General features: G+C 42.8%; 2 protein-coding genes, 1 long non-coding RNA gene and 1 other non-coding gene across 7 annotated transcripts in view; 1 reads left to right on the top strand and 3 right to left on the bottom strand.

Annotated features, from left to right (window-relative positions):
* The window catches only part of rab6ba (RAB6B, member RAS oncogene family a), a 63840-nt gene extending 52008 nt beyond the window's left edge, over window positions 1-11832 (top strand). For both annotated transcript variants that reach the window (XM_086225008.1, XM_086225009.1), the window contains exons 7-8: window positions 2349-2415; window positions 9409-11832. In XM_086225008.1, coding sequence (XP_086081134.1) covers window positions 2349-2415; window positions 9409-9473 — 132 coding nt within the window. In that variant the 3' untranslated portion in view covers window positions 9474-11832. The remainder of the gene's footprint in view (window positions 1-2348; window positions 2416-9408) is intronic.
* On the bottom strand, window positions 8057-9455 carry LOC147250341 (uncharacterized). Its single transcript, XR_015119316.1, has 3 exons — window positions 9285-9455; window positions 8717-8880; window positions 8057-8395 (listed from the first exon to the last, which is right to left on the bottom strand). It is a non-coding gene; the product is annotated as an uncharacterized LOC147250341 (long non-coding RNA).
* A 2122-nt stretch (window positions 11833-13954) lies between the features above and the next one.
* On the bottom strand, window positions 13955-16148 carry LOC147250339 (uncharacterized). 3 transcript variants are annotated; one of them, XM_086224186.1, is made up of 4 exons: window positions 15990-16148; window positions 15117-15588; window positions 14431-14523; window positions 13955-14341 (listed from the first exon to the last, which is right to left on the bottom strand). In XM_086224186.1, the coding sequence occupies exons 2-4, from the start codon at window positions 15458-15460 to the stop codon at window positions 14296-14298; spliced, it is 483 nt and encodes a 160-aa protein (XP_086080312.1). In that variant the 5' UTR covers window positions 15461-15588; window positions 15990-16148; the 3' UTR covers window positions 13955-14295. The 3 variants fall into 3 exon arrangements, with proteins under 3 accessions (XP_086080312.1, XP_086080310.1, XP_086080311.1); XM_086224184.1 differs by having other exon boundaries at window positions 14431-14535; window positions 15990-16135; XM_086224185.1 differs by having other exon boundaries at window positions 14431-14535; window positions 15117-15585; window positions 15990-16135.
* Window positions 16149-16433: 285 nt separating this feature from the next.
* trnap-ugg (transfer RNA proline (anticodon UGG)) lies at window positions 16434-16505 on the bottom strand. Its single transcript has one exon. It is a non-coding gene; the product is annotated as a tRNA-Pro (tRNA).
* Window positions 16506-16796: the final 291 nt, after the last annotated feature.

Raw genomic sequence — 16796 nt, 5'->3', positions numbered from 1 at the left:
CGTGGTGACCTGCAAGTCCTGTACGACGCCAGGAACCAAGTCAACCAGCAAGCAGATGAAAAATGACCACGAAATAATGATTTTGTCTTCAAAGTTAAAGAAGTGCACATCGCATAAGCCATTGCAAACAATATGTCCATCCTAAATGTATTTAAATTAACTACATTTCATGACCCACTGAACATTTTTGCTGGTTCTAGCTAACTTGTAACAGATACCTGTAAACATATAATATCAAAATATTCAGCATTTGTCATCAGAAGGGGAGATCATATTTTTGCAGTCAGGTTTCCCTCACACAATCACAGAAACTCGTGAAACTCAAAATGGCTGACAGTGACCAATTTAAGTAAAGATTTGCACATTCGGTAAACAGAGGCTGAGAAATAGTTTGCAGTGAGATCGCTAAGACAACCGATTTTTCCTAAAAACAATTTCTGTATTCTAAAAACTTGAGGCTTCAGCAGGAGGAGAGCCAGACAGAACCGTCTCCTGCTCGTATCCAACTACTGCATGGATGATATGGCTGGGGCTTTCACTTCTGGAACCTCACTGTTGAGCTCAATTACAATTATGCTGACAAGCACAGAAAAATCACGGCTGTTTCACATGCAGGTTTACTGACCTCTCAGAGAGATGTTGGTGTGTAAAAGGGTTATTTCCGTCCTTTCTTCTGCCGCCTTCTCACCAAGACTGATTTGTATTTGTTCAGAGATTTTGGTCGCAGATACAACAACGGTGTTCTGTCTCCAAACAACAGCAGTCTGTTAAGTTAGTAAGTGGCGAGATTGAGGCAAGCTGCATTGTGTCTGTTAGTGAACAATGTTGCTGGCCACCCCACAGCAGTGCTGACAGACGAGCCCATTCTTTGTCTTACTCTGTCGCTGTGCACGCGAAGATGTCAGGGTCAAAACAAAGGTCAGAAGCTGCAGTGTTCACACCGTTTGGCTGTGTCATCATTACCCACAGGCAGGTTGTGTCAGCAAAACTGAGCTATACTGCATCAACTTCATGATCATTCACCACAACTAAAAAGCAATATAACACCACTAGTTATGTTACTTACTTCCCACTTCAGGTTTTCATTCAGGGCCATGTGTTTTACATTTCCAGACAGCTACTCTTACCAATCTAGACCAAGATTTGAGGGACAGTATGTGAAAGAGTGTAGCGTGAAGCTTTTTGTGGCTTCAGAAGAAGTGTGGTAAATGACATCACCAGAGCCAGTTGTGAGTGAAGACTGGCAGTCAAATAAAAATCAAGGTGTGTCCCGTTATTGAGGTGTTGCCCACTCATCTGCCTCAGGCTCAAGGCTACATTAGCTGCTATTAGCTTACAGGGCTGTCCAAAAACATCAACACCCACACTGATGAGTAGTCAGGTTTTGTGTGCTGTGTCAATGGCAGCTTCATAAAAGGGATATTCGTAATTATTATCGTAGTCATAGTTATGATAATAATAGATAAGACTCCAACACTGTTCTAGACAAGTTTTATTTGTACTGAGGAACCACAAGTCCACTGAACAGAAATCCATGAAGGTAAAAACGGACATCAGCGACTGGGTGTCACTGGGAGGAGTTTGCCTCAGGTAAAAGGATGTTTTCCTGTTATATTTTAAACATTTACTAAGTTCACAAATTGGTTGATTATTAGCACAGAAGCACTTCCTACCAAAAAAAAAGGTGTTGTGAAAACCACATCTTAACATAACCTTTCCCTCTTTAACTCTTTGGTTTCTTTTAAGTTTCCCAGATGAAAGTTGGTCATTCACAGAAATGTTGGCTTCTACATAAAGCAGAAACAAGTCAGCACAGTCGTATTAGTTATACTTTTTTTTCTAGAAACTTTCATTTTCCCACCATGATCATCAACCTGGTGATCCATGCACCATCATACTTTCAATGAATGAGATTGAAGGAAAGTGATGTTCCATTGAATTGTTGCTGTTCTATCTGTGTGTCTGTGTCTGTGTCTGTGTGTGTGAGATAATTAAAAGAGTGAGTTCCTGTAAATTCAGGTGGATTTTAATTGGATGTCAGTCTCTCTCCTTCGTCAGGCCCCTCTGAAAGGATCCTGGTGATATTGTTCCCCGCTGTCATCGTAGTCGTGGTGTAGACTCCACCATCGAATTTAAAACATATCTTAATAGTTAATTGGTATCATTCTTGGTATGGATGGCCCCTTACACACACGTCTGTACAGTCAGGTGATTCGGATCAAGTTACTTTGATTTGAGGTGCATGTTTTTTCTTTATGTGAATGACTGAATTATTTAATTACACAGTAACAACCAGTTATTTCTCTCCCTCTCCCTCCCTCCCTCTCTCTCTTGTTCTGTCTATACAGCTGTTCCGGCGTGTGGCTGCTGCTCTTCCAGGGATGGAAAGCATACAAGATGCAAACAAAGAAGGGAGTATCCTTTGACCAACAGACACATTATCATATTATGAATATCCCCTTTCATGACATCCAAACCTATTTAAATAAGAATATGTCAGCAGGCTGAACTCATGTACTGCTCACCTCTAAATGAATGGAGTTTCAGGCGTGAACTCTCCACACTGACACTTAAATTGGTGCCAGATATCTGTCCAATTAAATGGACTTTCATTGTGACAGTCTTGTTTTTCTGCACTGGAGCCTGACAAGTGTGGAGGGAGGCAGTCAGTCAGGGAATAGGTGCTGCTGGCAGTTTTGGATATGGTGGGTGGGCAGGTATGCTCATTTAAAGCGACGACAGTGTTCAACCATCACTCAGGCTGTGGCACACAACGCTCCCAACTGGCTGCTGGCTCATTTGTGCTGCTGTCAGCTCTGCGCGACAAAGCTCCACTCGTGGAAGATTCGTCAGGGGTTGTGGCCTTTAGTTCTACACACTCCTAGAGTTCTTCTTGTACTGGAGATGTCATGATCAATCCTTTGATGCAATGAAAATAACACTTATTGAGAGTATTTTCCAGTCGTGTAAATTGAAAAAACACCTAAGGTACTAATACAAAAACGCACTTTTTTTTTCGCCCTGATGTCCAAGGAGATAATTACAGCAGCTGAGACTTGTGCGCGGATATTAGCTGTGGTTTTCATCAGTAACTGAAGAGAGCCCTCAGGCTGCCTGTCTGGGCTCCTCACACTCCCTCATTGATTTTGAAATGAATTCATCCAACAATAAGGCAGCTTACCCTTCTCACTCAGATTTGATCACATCTGGTGCTCAATACGTATATGGATCAAACAGCAGTCTGTTAGACAAAATGTTTTGCTCACTAGTGAACTACTTTGACCCAGTGCTCTTCCTTGAAGCTTGGTATTATCCTTGTTTTACTTCTATTGATTTATTTATTTCAGTGTGTTAAAAGAGCAGCATGTAAGTATTGTCAATACAGATCAAAATGATATGAATAATCAGTCTATAAAGAAAAACAAAATAGGAAAATAACTACAACAGTGATAAATATCAGACCCTCGTCATGCTCACGCCACGTCTATGTTGAATAACACACAGAAAATTAATCACACTGTTACAATAAATGAAATCCAACTTACATTCAATTTTCTTTCTTATAGAAGGCTCTCACACATTAATGTTGTGTTCAGTTAAAATGAAAAGCAACATTTGTACACGGGCTGATTACATACGTCATTGTACTGTAAAGGCACTTCATGACACACTGATAATTATATGACTTCATAAATTTGATTAATTTCTATGAAATCCATGAGAACAACAATTTTAAAAGTACATTTTCTTGTTTTGTAGACCGACTTGACTAAAGCTTCATACCAAACATTGTCGTAATGCAGTTTCTGTGTTATTTTCATATCTTTTGCATTTAAATCCCAGTGAAAGTTTAGTTTGAAGCGGCACTCATCCCTGAGTTTGTGACTCTCCATGATGTTATGCAACCAGACACAACTGGAACAAGGCTGTAGTACAATTATCTAAAGGAACACGCCAACCTTTTGGGAAATACGATTATTGCCGTCAGTTTTAGTGCCACACAGATAGATACCTTTCTCTCCTCTCTGCGTATGTTATGATACGTTAGCTATCTGCTTGCCTGGGACAAAAAATGATGGCCACTGAGTGCGTTTCCCAAAAGCATGTTGCGTTCCTTGGAATAGTCAGAGGGTCACACGCCCTGGTGGCTTTCACAGCCGTCTCCAGGATCTGAGTGTGGCGTTAGCTTCAGCCATGATGACATCAAGAAACGGCAGATAGAAACAGCTTATCTACAAGGAAGTGAACCCCTTCTCCTCCTCCTGTCTCCTACGGACAGTCCATAGAACTCAAGTTATCCCATCAGCAACTTTTGCAATGCGTTTATTGAAATAAATTAATGAAGTTTATTTATCATCTTGGATCTTAGCAGATGGCAGCGGTAATTTGCTAGTCACTAGAAATTATTAAAGGTTGGTCTGAATGTAGCCTAACTGTTATTGAACAAACTAAATGTCCACGGCACTGAGCCACTTCTCCTGTAGGACTCCCTGGTCTCACCGTGACGACCCCTCAGCTGTGTTCACTTGAGGAGTCTTCACCGCTACCTCCACATTCAGAACACCTCTAGAAAATGGAACTTTCGCAAGAATGGGGGGAATGTTGAAAAAGAAAAAGACACTTGCTGCAGCACTTTTTCTCAAAGCTACATGGAAACATTTCCTCTTTGGAAAGAACTGGAAAAACATGCTAGCAAAAAAAAAACATGCTGTAAGGACACATTCCCTGTGGGATTCCCCCGTGATACTAACATGGTCAAATGCAAATTGAAAGACAGATTTTGCACCTCTACTTTCAAAATGAGGAGAACCACTGTAACTCCTTCTCCTCCCAACATCTCCCCATCAACCTTCTGCGCCAGAGTGAACAGAAGTTGAAATTATGCCCCTGCAGCGTGAGTTAATCGGGTAATTCCCTTACTTCCCTGATGTCACTTCACCCTGATCACCCCTTATATCATCATCAGCATCCCCATCCTCCGTCTCAACAATATATTAAGTGGAATTCATCGATGCGATGCTCATGTGGCTGTCCTGATAATATTGTCTTCTTGCTGGCACTGACAGCAGCAGTCCCTCACTTTGTCATTAACAAAGTAGGTAGCCATCGCTGTTGTAGTTGTAGGAGAATGATGAAATTGCCTTTTGAGTTTAACGTGCACATAATACTGTTGTTACTCCTTCAGTGGGAGGCGGTCTCCCAGGGTGTCCTGACTAATTGCAGCCTTTATCTGCTGTAACTGAAGCGTACATCAGAAGCCGACCTTGGTTGAGGGAACTGTTCCTTCAGCCTCTGCATGGCTGATTATGTACTACCTGCAGGACCTCAGTAACCTGACGGCCTTCTGAGATTTTGTGTTCACCTTTTCTTCATTTGGAGTACAAACAGCCTGTTCCCTTTATCTATTTTCAATCTTCATCTCAATGAGAGGAAAAGGCTGTAGGACATATGAGGTGGAGGTGTGTGATAGATGGCAGCTGATGAGCTCTTGGCTTCTACTGACACTCTTGCTTAATGGAGCAGCTCCTTTCTTGTTCTGGCTTTGCGACCAGTATTTGATCAGTATTAATAGATTAGTATTAGTAGAGAAGGAGGAGGCTGGATTCAGGCCACCTGCAGGCCGTATCTTCCCCTGGAGTTAATAGAAGCATGGTTCAATGAATTCTTCTTCCTTTTATTATTTTCCCATTTTATAGACAATGATTGAAAATATACTGAAGACAAAGTAGATGACATGAAACATGTACTGTAAACTGTATACGACACAAAAAGTAAGAAGGAGGTGCCAGGTGGTGTCTGTCGTGTCTACAGGTGCGAAACAGGATGAAGTTACGTGTCCCAGTCGTTGCGCTAGTGCCTCCTCTGGTCAGTTCAGGCACCTGCTAGCGTGATCCTCCCACACATTACATCCCACTGGTGGAACTTGCCATCAGGTGAAAAGTGACAGGCTGACAGGTGAAATATGGCAGAGGAAGCTTGTGGTGGTGTGGCACACAAAAACATATCACCTAAGCTGTAAGAAGGATAAATGTTCTCCGTGCGGCTTCCTCATCTGTTGTGCTCCCTTTAATAGGCTGTTTTAAATTGGGTCGCTCTGATTTATTGTTGGTGTCAGAGCCTTTGGGTCAGTCTCTCCCTCTCTGCACACAAACAATTTCTTCGATTCCTCATCATGTCTGAGAGCATGATGAGGATGCTTGACCCACATCAGGCACTGGGGTCATTGAGGTTGAGTTTGAAGAAAATATCCAACCTGACTTGTTTTTATCTCTGATCAGGAAAACACCATCAGAAAATGTATGGTGTCCTCAGTGTGTGATATATGAGCATGCTGAAAAATGCCATACGACTTCTCTTCCCACACTACTAACAGCCTCATAATACTGCCAGGCCAAAGCTATACGGTGAAGGTTATGACACTGCTGCTGATGTCACTGGTGCTGGCTGCTGAAGCTGCAAAAGTTAAACATGACAAGCCACCCTTGCATTATCAGATCATTATCATCATATGAACATATGGCTGCAGCACACAACGGTGTTTTTCCCCTGAATGAGAATACTGAGAACCTCTTAAATATTTCCTAAGAATCGAGTTGTCAGGGCCCTTTCACTCCTACCTCACCTGCTCAGAGCCAGATGTACAGGTTTAACCCCAAGCGGGGTCGGGGTCCTCCAGGGAAGTCAGGACAGTCCCTTTCCTTGTCAGTTTATGTCAGATGAGAACGTGATCTGAATTTGTACAATATACAGCTTAATGTAGGCAGCAAACCCAAGCACAGTGCATTCTGGGTTAAAAATGGATGCTGCAGCTGAGGAGAGGAGACACAAAGAAGAGCGGCTGCAGTGAGATAATAAATGACAGCAAAATGTTGAAACTACAGTTGGGAGATGAGGTAACATCCGAGCGAATCAGCGCTACAGCCTCTCATTATTACAACCTCATCGGTCTTGTTAATCATAGAGCTGTTTAATTCTTATACAATGTGCATTTAAAACTCCCTAAGCAAGCATGTGATGGTGCAGCTGTCACGTCGACGTGATTGATTGACAGTCAAGTGTATGATGTCGTATAGATGATTGACCATCATCACACCTGACGAAATGTTGAAAAAGACCTGCAACTTATTCTCATCATTTGTTATTCTTGATGATTATTTTCACAATTAATCATTGAATTGTTTAGTCTACAAAATGTCAAGAAACCCAGAGCCCAGAGTGATGTGTTGAAATAACATATATAGTTGTTAATTAACTGTCCTATCCATTAAAGTTGCAGCTCCTCCACTGATTCAGACCAAAGCAAACGAACTACAGCCCCCTTTAACAGGCACAGGCGCTCCCCCCTCAGTTTGCTGGTCTCATCAGTGTTACATCTGAGGCTTCGTCATTCAGCTGGAAGGAGATGAGGTTTTCCAGCGCTACATCAACTATACATCAAATTACAGCCAATAATAGCTAATTAAATCACCTTTTTAAGTGCAGATCTACTGTTGAACCCTTCATGCCTTTGCATAGTTTGTCATTTTGGACAATAAGTGATTTACTACTATTTTAAACAGTAAAATGTTCCGCTTCCAACACACATGTACACATTTGTCTCATGTTTGTCTGTTGGAGGGATAATTGCATAAACTTATGCATAGATTCTCTCTCCCTTCCATCTCTTTTTCCCTTGCTTATTAAATGCATTAGAAATATCTGACAATGAATTGGTTATCAGAAAAAAATCAGCCAAATCGTAGGTCAGATATTGCTAATTCTTGTGGTCTCGCTGCTCACATCGGATCATTTACCTCCATTAAGAACCCTCAAGACAATTATATCTTTATGTGGTTTTTTTACACATTTTTGTGAAGTTTTGAAATTCAACTTTTGGGTTCTGAAGTCAAAACCTCTCAGTTTCCTCCGGCTGCCATTTGGAATGAATAATATGAGAGAGCAACTTGAAGTCACTCATCTGTTGCAGTTCTACTGGTGGCACAGAAACAAGACTCATTACTCACTGCTCATGGAATACTGTGGACTGTGTCGTCTACACACACACACACACACACACACACACACACACACACACACACACACACACACACACACACACACACACACACACACACACAGGTTTAGGAAAAACCCCAGGCTGCTCATTTGCTTTGGTAATGTGAGTTTCTGAGATTCAGTCTCCAGATTTCAGATGGAAACTCTTGTGAATTTCATGTTTAAAAACCGTCCTTCAAATGTCTGCTCATCTTTCAGTCATAAAATGTGAAGACACACACATCAAGCAGAGCCCCTGTGTAGGACGGATGCGTAAGAGCCACAGTGGGACAGTGTTTCCACTCTTGCATATGTATGCCACAGTTGGAGGTGTGGGCTCCTTCATCTTGCATGCTTCGCCCTGCAGAGTGAGAGAGTGAATATATGTAAAAGAGCACACCGTTACTGCTGCGCTGCCACATTCACTAACATCGGTATATGAAAGCATTGACAAGCAGTCGTGACTTCTATCATCCATCCATCCATCCACCCATCCATTTTCTACCCCTTATCCTGTTCAGGTTCGTGGGGAGGGGGTCCACAGCCTATCCCAGCAGCCTTCAGGTGAGAGGCGGGGTTCACCCTGGACAGGTCACCAGTCCATCTCAGGGCCAACACATAGAGACAGACAACCATTGGCTCTCACATTCATACCTACGGTCAATTTAGAGTCTGGATTAACCTGGTCCCTCTTGATGTCTTTGGACTGTGGGAGGAAGCTGGAGTACCAGAGAGAACCCACACAGGAACAGGGAGAACATGGAGACTCCACACAGAAAGACCCCATGCCAGAGCCGGGACTCAAACCCGGAACAGTCGTGACTTCATGTCTCCTCAAGTCAGAAACTGTAATAGAGAACACATCATTCTGGCTTCCAGCTACAACCCATTAACACACCATTGTGCATCAGCTGTAATGGAAGCACAGCGCTGCCAAAGATTTCAGCCAACATCCATTCTGGGTTTATTGCCACACTAATTTGAGAGGAGCTGAAGGCATTATACACATCATTAGAGGGGTAATTTGTTAGGAAAGAACTAATAGGCATGTGCAAAACTGCTTTAATAAATGAATTAGAAATGCGTGTATTGGAATAATGTTTTAAATTTAACTGAACTGGTAAACTATGAAGATATTTGATGTACGTATTTTGGCTGATGGATGTTGGGAAAACAAACAGAGGCATCTAGTGGTGGTGAAGTGGTACTACAGGTGTTTGCTCATGCAGAAAAATGTTAGAATTCCTCACTTCCCCCTGTGGTTCCTTTTTGAGAATGTTTCCATGTGCGAAAGCATCCCATCAGGAAGCGAGTCCAGCCTGGATCATCTGGTACAGGTTACTCCTGAGCATGTTTCCTTAACCTTCTCCCCAGTGATCGACATCAAGTTGGACAAACCGCCGGAGCCCCAGACTACCGAAGGCGGCTGCTCCTGTTAATACTCAGCACCACCGAGGAAATCATCGTTTACACCACATGCTTCTTATGTTGCTTCCTATTGGTTAACCTGCAGTTGACTTTTGCACGTTGAGAATCTGGCCTCCTCACCCGACTATTGGTTAATGGTTGGAACTAGCAATATATGAATTTGGATATAAAGTAGTCTAGCCTACTTTGTTAATGAAACTGCCAAAAAGTCTTAGGACTTTCAAAAAAAGAAAGAAAAAGATGAAAATATGGAAAAAATCCCCAAGTTGCATATTATGTGTATACAGTTTTTTTTAAGTGGAAATGTTTCCCAGTTTCTTTTTGTATTTTTGTATATTTAGGGAAATTTCTCATGGATTTTTTTTTTTTTCAAAGATGCAAACAACCAAGTTCTTGTATTGGAGAACTTAAGAGAACAGATGGTTCTAGACGCCTACTGATGGATCCCACTATTGTTGCAGCCTGAAGTCCTGTTTCTAAACTTATCAAGATGTAGTCACACCAAACTCCTACCTAAACAACCCCCTCCCCCCCCCCCCCCCCCCCGGTAGTCTTTTTAAACTTCTAACCATCTTGGGGCTTAGTACTTAAATATAACCACTCTTAAACCAAAGCCTGGCTTTCGAGTCTGGTGGACCAGTCCCATCGCTCCTGCCTGTAACCCTGGTGGGATCCATATTGTAGCGTTCCAGGGTGACGTGGACATCTCGAATATGGAATGCATGCCTAGTTTTTGAGCATAGGTACTGTCTACCAGTGTACACCAGTGACTTACTGCACTCTCAACATGACTAATCCAAGTTTTTCGTTTATGAAAACTGGATTTGTATACTTGACTTCAGAATATTTTTTGTCGTGTGGATGTGTAATTGTGTGCTTTCTGTATACGCAACGTTAGAATGCATTTATAGAGGGCCACTGCCAAGTCGTGTCATTCTTGCCACATTACTGATGGACTCTTGTCACCATTTAAGTCACCACTTCTTTTCAGTAGAAACCCACCTCCTCCCCCACTCACAACAAAATGAGATCTGTTGTTGCATTATTTCGTGTTATCTTGATAGACGTGATTATAATCGTGCAGAGATTCAAAGCCCTTGCCTTGTCACAAAGGGCCGCATGGAGATCTGTAGAGCTGAGCAGACCTTTGGAAATCAGTTTACTGTTGGACTGTCCGACGAGCGAGCAGTTCAGTTCTTTACAAAATACCAGTTTGCACATGTCAAAGGTTCAGGTTTAATATGAAGCGAGGTGAAGAGCTTCATTGTAAATGTACAGTCACATAATTCAAGACGATTGTTCTAGAAACTGTCACGTAAGGCGTCCCCAGGGAGGTGAGGTTTAAGTTGCTGCTTGTGTTTTAATTGAATACTGACACATTGCAATGCTCAGCCTTTGGAGTTGGAGGCAGGTATCAATGTACTGGTGGGCGGAGTCAACCGGTCAACACTACTTTGATTTGACTTTGTCTTAGAGGTGAAATCTTACTGCACTTTTGAAGAACATGTTTTAGAGTTAGATGTAGGTGAAATAATCTTTATCTCCATAACGTGGAGTACTGTGTGTTAGAGTAGAGTAGAGCATTTATAAATTGTTCATGCGTGTCCAAAAAGAGGAGCACACTTGTGAAAACTAGTGAATGTTTCTAACCCACATGATGAGCCAAATGTTAAGAAGAGACAGGGTTAGATCCAGAGTCCCAGGAGGTCGCTGCTGGGTCACGAGACAGGTCGCAGCTCAAGTTACCTGTATACGGAGCCCTGGAGTCGCCATGGAGATGTCTTAGTTTTGGTTTTTTTATGGGTTTACGGCCACAAAATATAACTTGTTCAAAAATGTAAAATAAATAAACTAGGGGAAGTGGTCACATCTCGGGGCCTCAAAATAATAATTAAAAAAGTATACACACACACACACATTTTTTCCTCTTGGGCCAGGGCTCCGTAACATCCCCTTGAAAGGACAAAAATCTATATATTCTATCGTCTTTCTGTGCAGATGTTTATGATTTTGAATATCACGAATGTACAGCTCTCGCCACAGACCACACAGCCTTGTTAGGAGAGCACTTTTTGACCTGGGTGTTTTTGTTTCGGAGGAAAAAAGTCTTAATCCTTTTATATGTATTCCCCCCGAATAAGAAAATGAAGTCCTTATTTAAAATTCCCACGTGATGGCAACACATGGTCTTGCGTGCTGGCGGTTCTGCGTTCGAGGATGGAGGCCGTGGTCGTTCCGTGAGGGTGTGTATGTTCTGTCACAGCTCTGTGCAGCAGACATGATGAGTCCAGAGCCGGCGCTCCATTCACACTGTAACGAGATCTAGCATGTCTCTCCAAAATGATTAATAAAGATGTCTTAATACCAAAATTGTGTCTTCATTGAACTCCAGTGACTCACTTTGACTGTTTTATTTAAATGACAGATTTGACTTTAGTGGAGATCAACAACAATGACGCAACAGTTGTCAAACAAGTACTTCAACATGTTCGTGTGCATGAACGGTTACCAGTCAAAATCAAGTATTCCCAGTTTCCATTCATAATTGTCGTGAGAATTATCTTCTGCTCTGGGTCTGAATTAACCGTCAGGGGATAGGCAAAAGACAATTTCTTTTCACTGGCATGCCTCATCGATGGACCTTCGTGATAGAAAGCTATAGAAGGAACACACCAACTTATTTTCACATTTTCCATCCTCCCCACAGCCTCCCTTGCTGCATTAGGAGGCTGAGACCCACAGAGACCAACTGACTGCTAGTTAGCTTAGCACAATGGCTGTTTGTGGGTGAGAGGTGTTAGCATACTCCTGTCAAACAGTTTTTGAATCCGACACATGGCTGCAACTACCTTCCCGACTGGGTGCAGTGAGTTGATGCAGCACTTTAAAAGCCCCATTGTGACATGAGGTGTCAGTCTAAATGACACGAAACCTGTTTAGTAAGACTGGCGCTCATTATCTTGATTAATGAACAAATTGGTTTATAAAATGACGCACTTCCTCACAGGAACTGCTTCCCGAAACCCAACCAGATGCCTTATTAAATTATGAACAAATCACTTTGTTCATTATTTTGTGCAAAGAAACTAAAGAACAAACAATTTACATTTGAGAAGCTGGAACAAAAGAATGCTGAATTTCTTATTTTGATTTGACATTAAAGTTATTTCTGTTGAATTGCAGAAAGAAAGAAAAATAGTCGTTCTTAAGTCAAAGAGCTAAAATTTGAAGAGCGTCTCAGGCACAGTTCCAGTTCTAGTTGTGTTATATTAACAGTTCAAGGTTCCACTTCACAGTCTCGCACCGGCGCATCAATCCTGAAGGTGTGTGTTATAGTTGAGATGAAAACACAAACACATCCTCAGTCAGGAATGTTCCATTGTGTACTACAGACGGAGCGGGCAGCTGTGTGGAAACATGTTTGTGCTGCTCCACACCACATCCCCTCCCAGGAACGATGTTTGTGGCACCTGAGCTGAGAACTGCCTCAATCAGTCAGCAAGACTGGACCGAGCAAGATTATTGACTCAAGTCTGAGTTACAGGTACTTGTAGTAGTAGTAGTAGTCTGTGTAAGCTTTTCGCAGCAGGACGGCCACTTGTAATGGAGGAATGGAGTTCCACAGGTATGAGTTGCTCATGTCGCCCCCATAATCTCAGAGATCTGCACCACCAGGACCACAGTGGCAGCCAAGGAATCGATTGCGAAGGTGAAACCGACTCCTCTCACAGCCCTGTTAGCGTTAGCGAGCTCGGCGGCTGCGATCCAGACAACCAACTCTGGTGCCGCCAGCTCATTTAGAACTTGGATGCCACACGATGAGCCTCACGTTAGACGATGCCAGTCAGTTTCTATAACACCACCCAGCAGCACTGAGAGGAAAAAAAAAATCCCAACATGCTATTTCACATTCTTACAGTTGAAACGGCCTGTTGGCAACCAAACAGGCTTGGCAACAAATGGACTTCTGGCTCCATCAGGCATCTCCAACTAGACACAAAACAATGGCCTTAACGTGACTGAGACGCCAAACACGCCAAACCCTTAACGGTGACCTTCAACTGAAGTTTTATTGCATGCATTTTAATCTTCTTATGTCAGTTCTGCTTTTTATTTTATTTTTTTGTGCACATAACACAAAAGAATATCAGCCAGTTGAATGAAAGTGATGATCAAGTATTCTAATATCCTTCAACATGGAAAACTGGCCAGATGCTCAGTGAATGCAGCTCATAATCCACTTTCATGGCTCAGTGAATCTTTTGTCCGATAGCTTTGTTGTGTGTCCATCCCACAAATGTAATATTCACTTTAAGCTATTTTTGAAATCTCCTACTGGCTACAGTTGAATAATGAATGTGTGTTAAGTGATGTTCAGAGTGAACGGCAACATTTCCAACAGCTCGTGAATCTTTCAGGTGACTGGATGATGCAATCAACATGAATTAGTAGATAAAAACACAGATAAATTACTTTAAAAATAGCTTTATTAAATACTCTGACAGCTACCTCTATTAAATAAAAGCAGATAAATACTGCTCAATGGTGAGCAGTGGACAGGGAATGTCCTCAGGAGACCATCTGCTCTGAGGGGGTCTCGGGGTGTCAGTCCCACTGGGACAGCTGAACCAAATCCCACAGCACCAGCTGGAAGAATTAAGCCAAGAATAAATAATGAGGAGATGAGGCAAACAACAATCTCCTGACAGGAGCACAAACAGGTTCTCCGTTCTGTTCTAGCTGTCTGTCCACTGGCGAGCTGGAGGTGGGAAGTCTACGGTCCTGAGAGCTAGCATGTGTCTCCCTAATACTCGCGTCCATGTCTTTCCTTTCTCAAAATGTGTCTTCAGTTGAAAGTCTGCGCCAGGATTTCATTTCCCTTCAAAGAAAATAAACAAAAATATCAGTTTACCGTTTAAGATCTTGTTTTTAATGAAATTGATGTGTTTTCCTAAAATCAGAACTTACACATTACAGCCAGGAACAATCCTCTCTTGAGGTCGCTTTGTCAAAGTGAACTTTCTGAGGAATGTGCGGAACTTGAGCTTTGTCCTAAACGACCTGGAGGAAACACTAGAACATTCAGGTTCCTGTTAGAGCAGCTTGGGTTTTTCTTAAAAGGAAACTCAGCATCAGTGACTGATGTTATGAAACGCTTCAGCTTTACTCTTGTGTCATCACTGACATTTGCACTGAAAACATTTTTAAATTAAAATGGTGTGATGATAAGTCAGTCGAGTATCTCGGCAGCGCCACCGTGCTTCATTTAGAATGATATTCACACGCTTTCCACCTTGAACAATTATTGCCCCCACTGTGATTTAGGCCATATTGGGATTTTGATCAAATTCTGTTACATTAATTCTGACATGTGGTTCTGCCGTTGTTCCCGTGTGAGAGACGGTTTCCTACTGCAGCAGCAGCAGAGCCCAGGTGCTAATGGGGCTGCTCTGTGGACAGATGCCCCTATTGACAGGACTATGTGAATGGTTTTAGGATAGCTGGAATTTTTTGGATTTGGGTTCCAATTCTTCAAATTCAACACTGGTTGAAAAGTGATTTGATTCTGTTGGGGAATCTTCAGGCCTTAAACCCTCCAGCACCGAAAGTTTTAAATGAAACAGTGTTTGGAGAGAACCTGCTGCTGCCCTTACCATTCTGCTTGAGAGGAGGTTTGCTCCCGAGCCTCCATCCGCTCGTCCTCAGCTTCTTCTTTCAGCTCACGCTCCTCTTCCTCGGCCTCTTCCTCCTCTGGGATCTGGTCCCAGAGCCTGCTGTTGACCCACAGCGCTTCCTGCAGACTCAGGCCGCGTCCGATACAGGTCACCCGACGACACAGTGGGCAGCCCACAGTGAGCAGCCCATTTCTGGCCTGCGACATGGTCTCCAGACAGAGGTCGCAGAAGGTGTGTCTGCAGTGGAGCACCCGCGGGATCCTGTCCATCCGTGAGTAGGCTGAGAAGCAGACGCTACACTCGCTTTCCTCACACAGGACCATTGTGGAGCCGGCCGGTGGACCACAGGAGGATGAGGATGAAAAAGATCTTCTGTGGGCGATCAGGACGTCCAGCCAGTGACAGTGATTGTATGTCCAGTTGAAGGTGTCGACAGGTCTGTGCCTCCCTGCTGAACATTATTAACAATGAAATGTTGAAGTTACATCACGCCGTGCGCATCTTCACATTGGCAACAATAGAAAGCAAGATTTGGAACCATATTAAATTGTCAATGTATTATTCAGCATTGTTGAAGGTTAACAGAAAGCTCTCCGGTACTTTAAGACTTATTATTGCTATTATTCAAATCAACAAAATGCAATTTGACTACAGTTTGGCTGAGAACTGATTAAACTTAAAAGATGTGAAATTTGAAACTGAATAACACAAAATCATATTACTGCATCGTAGTATATTCTTACTCTAAATGCCAACAATATAAATGAAAATAAAATCTTATCCAGAATCACATTTTATAGGTAAAGTTTTTTTGTTTTGTTTTTTAATAATCCAGACACATGTAAGACTTACGGTTGGCGTGGAGAGACTGAAATACTCCTAGAAGAGAGAGGCTGCTCCCCAGGTCTTTATTTGGACTGAACCGTCAGCCACACTGCCATGAATGGAGGCTCGACTGCCGCCTGTTAGAAGTGTCTGGTCTGGTTGCGGGGGTGGGACAACAACGTCTCTCTCTCTCTCTCTCTCTCTCTCTCGCCCCCCCCCCCCCCCCCCCCCCCCAGGGTTTAGACCCTCCCAAAAACTCAACAGCTGTGGAGGCAGAGCGGTGGAACAGCTCTTTGTTCCGCGTTTGTCGGAGGGCAGGTGGGGAGCCGGGTATGGGATGTTGAAAGGAACAAACAAAACGTGAACAAACACTGATAACGAACCGAGCAGGGTCTGCTCAATACAGAGTGAACGACACGGTTTATACTGACATAAATGATGAAATGATATTTTTAAGAAAGTAAAACATCTGGGCTCGTCCGGGATTTGAACCCGGGACCTCTCGCACCCAAAGCGAGAATCATACCCCTAGACCAACGAGCCGCCATGCAAAACGCTGCATTTTAAATAATAAATCATTACCAAGGAACACCATGTTACACAGTTCAGAGTGAATTAAGTTAAATCACGTCAATTTTATTTGTATATCACAACAATGTTATCTCATGACACTTCCCAAGCAGGTCCAGTACCACACTCCTATGAATCTACACCCAACAATTCTCCATCAGCAAACACATCCCGACGAAAACCTTCCTTTTAACAGGCAGGAACGTCGAGCAGATCCAGGATCAGTGCGGACGGCCTTCTGCCTTGAGTGGTTGGGGGAAAGAG

The sequence above is a fragment of the Aulostomus chinensis genome, chromosome 14, assembly GCF_037954235.1.
Source record: "Aulostomus chinensis isolate RoL2024-O1b breed Wild chromosome 14, RoL_Achi_v1.0, whole genome shotgun sequence".
Lineage (NCBI taxonomy): Eukaryota > Metazoa > Chordata > Actinopteri > Syngnathiformes > Aulostomidae > Aulostomus > Aulostomus chinensis.
Note: the sequence above shows the minus strand (reverse complement) of the source record. Positions and strands in the feature narration are given on the sequence as shown.